The 7,527-nt window shown below is 37.2% G+C and overlaps 1 protein-coding gene across 1 annotated transcript; it reads left to right on the forward strand.

The window, feature by feature from the left end:
- The first annotated feature begins 393 nt into the window (after positions 1-393).
- On the forward strand, positions 394-7,092 carry LOC141596135 (COP9 signalosome complex subunit 4). Its single transcript, XM_074416197.1, has 13 exons — positions 394-652; positions 806-957; positions 2,348-2,451; positions 2,537-2,597; positions 3,075-3,268; positions 4,842-4,950; positions 5,037-5,081; positions 5,182-5,250; positions 5,348-5,439; positions 5,554-5,596; positions 6,024-6,083; positions 6,528-6,587; positions 6,699-7,092. The coding sequence occupies exons 1-13, from the start codon at positions 523-525 to the stop codon at positions 6,771-6,773; spliced, it is 1,194 nt and encodes a 397-aa protein (XP_074272298.1). The 5' UTR covers positions 394-522; the 3' UTR covers positions 6,774-7,092.
- The last annotated feature ends 435 nt before the right edge of the window (positions 7,093-7,527 follow it).

The raw sequence follows: 7,527 nt of genomic DNA on the forward strand, positions 1-7,527 counted from the left end.
CTATTTTTTCGCTTTAGTTTTGTACTTTTTTTTTTTTTTTTTTTTTTTTTTTTTTTTTTTTTTTTTTTTTTTTTTTTTTGGTGACGACGGGTTGACACCCCCCGGGCACATGCAATACCCTGCAAACCACGTGTGCGATGTAAGACATCCTTTAGGATGACAGAATCGCAAAGACTCACGTGTAGGAGTCGAACCGGGACCTCTCAATTCAATTTAATTATCGCAACGCTTTGAAAAGACTCCCGCACTCCACTACACTCAAACCACTTTGGTTTTTAGTTTTGTACTCGGTCCACCTAATTTAGTCCGGCCCGATACAGAATCGGGCCAATGAACACCCGTCTATAATCGGGTCGAGTTATTTGAGTCCTAAATAAAAGTATAAAACTATTTGGGTAATTTGAGTAAATAAACCTCTCACACTCGATCAAATCCCCAATTTCACCATAACTAGGGTTTTTGATTTCCCGACTAAATTACTCTCTCAACTTCAAGAACACAGAAACTAGACGAATCGAATCCATGGATAGTGCATTAGCGAGCGCAGCAGCAATTGGAGATCAACGTCAGAAAATTGAACAGTATCGTCAAATTCTCGCCACTGTTTTAGCTTCCAATGACGCTTCTCAAGCCACCAAATTCATTGATCACAGTAATTATTATTTCGTATAATCTCTTTAGTTTGTTGTTCTTACTATAATTATTATCGCTACCGTTATAGTTGTTGTTGTTGCTGTTATTATCGTTGTGATGTATATTTGTATATTGTTGATGAATTGATGATATTGTTGTTGTTAACTTGAAGTGTTATCGGATGATGTTCCGTTGGTGGTGTCACGACAATTGTTGCAATCGTTTGCGGTAGAAATAGGGAATTTGGAGGGTGAACTTCAGAAGGAGATTGCTCATTATGCCCTTCAGCAGATTCAACCCCGTGTCGTTTCGTTTGAGGAACAGGTAGTCTTACTATTGCTTTCTGTTTAATGTTTTTTTTTTTTTTTTGCCGTAAAAATTTCTGAGTCGTTTGGTGCCCTAATGTTTGAGCTATAATTGGAGGCTTGTATGGACAATTTCTGTTTTGATGACCTAAGGTGTAACTTATCTAACTTAATGTTGTTTGAAGTATATGATGTCTCAAGATGAACTTTTACATAAATTCGCAAAAGAAAATATGCTTTATGAAGCTTGAAAGCATTTGCAACTGCGATGAATTTGTGCTTTTCTTAGAATTTAGCCATCACAGTGAGAAACAACATAAAACCTTAGTCGCCAATTTGAAAAGTTTCTTATTTAGGAACTTTTCCTTCGTCAACTATGTTTAGTGTACTCACGAAATTGACTTAAACTCGCATGAAAACCATATTCTCCCTTCTTTCTTTTTCTCGAAGCTAGATGGTTAGATTCATGGTAGACTTTAATGAAGTTATATTGATTAGCACATGAAACTTTTGGTTGGGATGGTGGGTCTGGGGGTGGAGTGTGCGAAGGTGGGGGAGGGGGGTTGACTCTAGTTTCCTATTATTGATCTAATATGGTATGCAGAAATCAATCATTTTCCCAAGAGCTGGTTTGTACTTTGTAGTGGTATGCTTTTCATACGTCACCAATTTTAGCTTATAGCCCTTTAGACGGAGCTATCCATGATTAAGTGCATCATTTTATCTATATAATAAATTTTAGGTGTACGATACCTGGTGTCTTCCAATGAAGTGTGCAATGCCTGCCTGCCTGCAAATGTCTTGATAAATGAAACTTCCCTTAAATTTAGAGTTCTTAGGTCTAATAGATGGGGTGCTAATTTTGAAGTAGAGACTACTGGTAGGGTTTGTGGCTAGCTTTTTATATGTTGGTGCCATATCTTCAGAAACGTGTAGGGAATATTTCCACTTTTCGGATCTCTACTGTCCTGTGAACAAAAATACTGAGGGCATGTGGCTAGCTTTGGATATGTTGACAACAAAATGTTTCAATTAATCTTTTGGTCACCATGTGTCTAGTTATACTAGCGAGTCATTATATGGTGCTCCCCGGGACTCTGGAAGTACCGTCATCCATGCTTAAACAAATCTTATTTACCTATGCACAATATAGTATTCATCTTTACAAATGCAATTTTTAATAGAAGTCCAATAAAAAAACATAGCAAGATGAATTTGTTAACTGGTTTTGACGAGTATGCTAAGTTAATTTGGTGATCATCACTGGTGAATATCGACTACCAGTGTACAGAGTACCACACTCTGGAGCATGTTATAATTACCTTTTACTTATGTATCTTGTTACATTTGAGGTGAAATGTCTAACAGCAACCCATCTTTCAAAACTTAATATTCTTTCTTGCTTACAGGCCCTAACCATCAGGGAAAAGCTTGCGGAGTTGTATGAATCTGAGGAGCAATGGTCAAAAGCAGCCCAGATGCTAAGTGGAATTGATTTGGATTCTGGAATGAGGTCAGTGGTTTGCTCCTTTCTAATCATTTATCTAATTCAAAATTATGAAACTGGTGAACAATTTAATTATTCTGATGTTTTTCAGGGGGATTGATGATGCCTACAAGCTGTCTAAATGTGTTCAGATTGCTCGTTTGTATCTTGAGGTATTTTAAAAAGTCTGTAACTGGTTATATTTTGCGTAGTTTTTGTTACTCAATGAACGAAAAGTGTTCATGTCTCATGGTGAACTTTACTGTAAGAAGAGACAGAGTTAATAACTTTATTAATGTGCCCTGGATCATCTTGGTTGACTTTTTATTGAGCTTTATGAGTCTGGAAAAACTTACTGGATGTAAATTGTTTTTCAAGCATATTGTGCTGTCTGTTTGCTTCTTGTGTATATCGGGAACTCTCTCATGCAGTCATTTCTATTAATTTGTGAAGCTAATATGGACATGGGGAGTTTCTCAACTTCTTTGTAACTTTATGAGCTAACTTTGGTGTTTTTAACGCATTTTAATGTCTTTTGTTTGTGTTACTGTTGAGTTTTGATTCTGTCTATGATTCATCTAGGAAATAAGTACTCGGCAAGTTCAGTCCTTTCCTAATTAAAATCCTTAATGTTTACATTTGCCTTGAAGGATGATGATGCTGTAAATGCAGAGGCCTTTATCAACAAAGCTTCCTTTATGGTCAGCAACAGCAAAGATGAAGTATTAAATTTGCAGTATAAGCTATGTTATGCACGGATCCTGGACATGAAAAGGAAATTTTTGGAAGCTGCACTACGCTATTATGACATATCTCAGATTGAGAAGCGACAAATTGGTGATGAGTATGTACAGATCACCTTAATTACATTACCATTGTGGCTAAATTTTCCTTTAAATTCCGTGCCTTCGTAGTGTAAGGATTTGATGTGTAGCAATATCCTATTATGGGTACCTTAGGTGTAGGCTTATACTGATTGAGAGTGAACTTAAAGGAAGGCTTCTATTATAGGATATTTCTGATTGGTGGTCCTGTCGAGGATCTTTACCGGTCTGGACTAGTATCTGCCTCTTTTCTTTCTTAATATATTACACTCATCAATATGTGCACTCCCCCCTAGTCCTCCGTCACCAAATAACCTCATGTCCTTCCCTGTATAACTGACAGTTAGACAATTGGACACTCAGGCATGCTTGTGGACTTTAGAGAGTAGAGACTTCTAATTTGGTTCACTCGTAAGTGACTTATTTGTACACTATATTAACATGGATTTTGTAAGGTCAAGTTTCTGCCAAAATCAAGTTTGTGGAAGATATATAGCTATCATTTTGTCATTCATTGAAGTTTTCTAGTGTCACTCAGTGGCGAGGCCAGGATTTCGATTACGGTGTAGCAAAATATATATTCAAGGTAAAGTGTATAGATAATTAGTGTGAAAGCAGTAAATATTGGTGTAGCAAATCACGAAATTTTAACCGGATTTTTCGTCGTTGGTGTAGCGGCGGCTACACCAAAGGCAATAGTGGCCTCGCCCCTGGTGTCAGTTGTTATGAACGACTATGCAAAAACTGCATCTTGGACCTTTCTGATACCATGATAAAGGGTATCTGACTTTGGCGTAGTTTGGGTGTTGCCATGTCACTTAAGTTGTTTTCTTATTGAAGGAAGGATATCATTGTATCAAACTTGACCTCACTTGCATGTAGGTCTTGTAGGGATGGGGATTAAATTTATGAATAGTAATATCTTTTAGTTGCAGCAGCTAGTTGTGGTTTCATCAATCCATATATATTCTGGTTTGGACTAATTTCTTTTACTTGAGGTTAGTGGACTGAGTCCGGAAAGCTTTATAAAGTTTCAAGCTCTTTGATGATTGGCTGTCTTCCAATTGATATTTAGTGCTCCTTAAGAATGTACCATTATGCACCAGTAACCAGTGATTATTCCTGCCTATGTGCTTGGTCATCTAAGACATTGTGCACGACTTAAAATTTTGATTATCTTGAATAGAGCAACTGAAGTGTTTTTGTTGTCTTCATTTTTAGGGGTATAATTCTAAATCTTTGTCTATCATTGGTCGTTGTCTTAAGGATAAGTGTTGAGAATGTGTTTACGAGCTCACCATCTTCTACCTGTCATATGGACCTCATATTGGAAATGCTGTAAAGTGTAAACAATGGACCTCATATTAGCATTCTTAGGAAAAACAACATGCCTTCTAGCGAGGAGATACAGTTTACATCGAGTAATGATAATTGAGCGGCACAGAATTTATAGAAAACTTGTGCTGATTATCACATGCAAGCTGAAACTTATTTTAGGGAATTACTCCAAAGTTTGTTTAGAATCTTATTTGTGGAACCTATATGGAGGTGAAGATGTAGTCTTACCGAGTTTGTTTTGATTTGTCATCTAAGGGAAATTGATGAAGCAGCATTAGAGCAAGCTCTATCAGCAGCTGTCACGTGCACTATATTGGCTGGGGCTGGCCCTAGACGGTCTCGGGTTCTTGCTACTTTATACAAGGTACATGTGTCACTTTTGTTCAGTTGTGTAATGATTAGAGTAAAGTTGCACCTGCCTCATTTCTGCTTAATCATGGTATTGAACAGGATGAACGTGTCTCAAAGCTGAAGATTTATCCAATACTGCAGAAGGTTAGTTTTCTAACCATTTATTTTCATCAAGTTTTCCCCCTTTTCTCTTAGACCTTAGTTATGATAAACAAGTACTTATTTCTTAATATGTAATAACCAGGTATATTTGGAAAGGATCTTGAGAAAACCTGAGATTGATGCATTTGCTGAAGAACTGAAACCTCACCAGGTTAAAGACTACAGCATCCTTTATGCTCTTTACTTCCCTAATTATTATCATTACTTGTTTGTTGCATCTTGTAACTCAAACTGTACTTTCTTCGCAGAAAGCATTTTTGCCTGACAAGTTTACTGTGTTAGATCGAGCTATGATTGAGCACAATCTTCTTAGTGCTAGTAAACTTTACACAAACATAAGGTGGTTTTTCTCGCGCTATCTCCACCATATCTCCCTAAATAGAGAAAATATTTGTTTCTCTAGTTTGAACATCTATCTCTGTTGCTAAAGGCCTATTTTCTGTCTGTGAAACAGCTTTGATGAATTGGGCACATTGCTTGCCATTCCACCTCCCAAGGTTTGTCCTTGACATACAGAGGATCTTTTTAATATCCTTTCACTTTATTTTGAATCATGTCGTTTGGTTTGTAGATGTGGTGTTTGTACGCAGATACTTGTTTAATAAACCAACTTAAATTGGCGTAACCTTCCATTTATATCGTTTCACTAACTTCGGGAGAGTTGTTCCTTGATTGGACTAATTCATGACGCCTTCTGTTTCTTATCTTCCTTAATTTTTGTTTTGATCCGCTCTTTAAATAGGGTGTACAGATGCGTGGAGAAAGTGATATTTCTTATTATGAAAGGAGTCAATTGACTAGGAATAGAATGATGATTACTTTCTCTGATAAAATCCAATGAAACTGAATCAGTAACATACTAACATGTGCTATACTCCCTAGAGCCCTAGTAAGTTAAGATGATGGAATCTTTCCGTGGTGCAGGCTGAGAAGATTGCATCAAGGATGATTTTGGAGGATCGAATGAGGGGTTCAATTGACCAGGTATGTTTGATGCGATCTATCGTTTGCTCTTTTTTCTGTTGTTCCTCTCATTCTTGTCTCCACTTTTCTCGCGGCCCTTCTGTTTTACATTTCCCTACAAGGGCTACAACATTCTTTTTAGCAAGTGCCATCTCACTTGCTTCTGTTGATCCGCCTTAGTATGCTCATTTTTAGAAGTCTACTTACATGAAGAGAAGGGTGTTTGTATAAAAAGTTGAATGTCTAAGTTGCTTCGCTGGTGTCATCGTCGGGTTTTTTCAAACATTTGAGATTCCTTTATTTTATATAGAGATCTTGTAAATTTGAGCTGAATGAAGTAAATTTTGGAGGTAGATTAGTTGAAAAGTCAATAGATTTAAATATGTTACCACGCCATTTTCAGTGCTGGGCAATAGTCTACCTGCCTCTAATCTTCGTTTATGTTTTGTTCAAATGTTCCCGCAGGTCGAAGCTGTCATTCATTTTGAGGATGATACGGAGGAATTGCAACAGTGGGACCAGCAGGTAATTCTTCTTACGTTGGTGAATAGGGATGATAGCAAATATTGGATCCTATCAGACCGGCATTCAAAATTTACTCTTGTAGAGTCTAATGATATTTGGGACACTTTGCAGATTGTCGGAGTTTGTCAGGCTTTGAACGATATCCTTGATGGTATGGCGAAGAAGGGTTATCAAATACCTGTATGACCACCCTGTGTTTCAATCCGCTGATATTTCGAGCTCAGGATTATTGGTGTTGCTAGTTAAGGATGCTGTCGAATTGTCGTGTACCTAAAACGCAAGTTCAGTGTTATTATTTAATGGCAGTTTGCTCAAGGTAGTGGGTTTCTTTTTGGGGGAATGGATAATAGGCTGGGTTGTATATTGACTCGAAAGGGATGTTCATTGATTAGGACATAGGAAGCACGCGGTTTGCAAAATTCAGATATGGTTTGAGATGGGTTATATTCGTACGAGTTGTTTTGTATGGCGAAAGAAATTAATTTTGAAACCTATTCTCTCCAAATTAATGTTCAGGCTGTAGTTAGCTAAAATTTACTAAAATTTACCAATTTTAAATGACGCAATATAACACCATGAATTCACGAAATGAACCTTGCAAGGCAGCGCGACTTTTATGAATTTACAATGGACTCTATTCTAACTAGAGGTGATCAAATGCGGGCTTGGACTCTGAAATGGGTGACTCATTTTATATTTTTGGCCTATGGATAAGTGGTTAGGGGTTTGGGTTGTGGGAATGCCTAGTTCATACCCGATTATTTTGTGAGCCAGATGGATGAGGCTCAAATTCTCAGTAGATGGGACGATCCATGAACATCTCTAACTCTAAACTATATTTATGGAGTTATTCATTTATGGGTTTTTCTAAGTAACCTTTAGGTCTAATTGTCTTCACTCTTCTTCGTTGCATTCTTTTCTCACAACGTTCTTACTTCTT

This window comes from Silene latifolia, chromosome 8 (assembly GCF_048544455.1).
Source record: "Silene latifolia isolate original U9 population chromosome 8, ASM4854445v1, whole genome shotgun sequence".
NCBI lineage: Eukaryota > Viridiplantae > Streptophyta > Magnoliopsida > Caryophyllales > Caryophyllaceae > Silene > Silene latifolia.

What these genes read in the sequence shown, in the direction of transcription:
- LOC141596135 (XM_074416197.1), top strand. Translation starts at nt 523, where the DNA reads ATGGATAGTGCATTAGCGAGCGCAGCAGCAATTGGAGATCAACGTCAG. An exon ending in CACCAAATTCATTGATCACA is followed by an intron (nt 653 to 805) that starts GTAATTATTATT and finishes GTTAACTTGAAG; the next exon opens with TGTTATCGGATGATGTTCCG. An exon ending in TTCTTGCTACTTTATACAAG is followed by an intron (nt 4,951 to 5,036) that starts GTACATGTGTCA and finishes GGTATTGAACAG; the next exon opens with GATGAACGTGTCTCAAAGCT.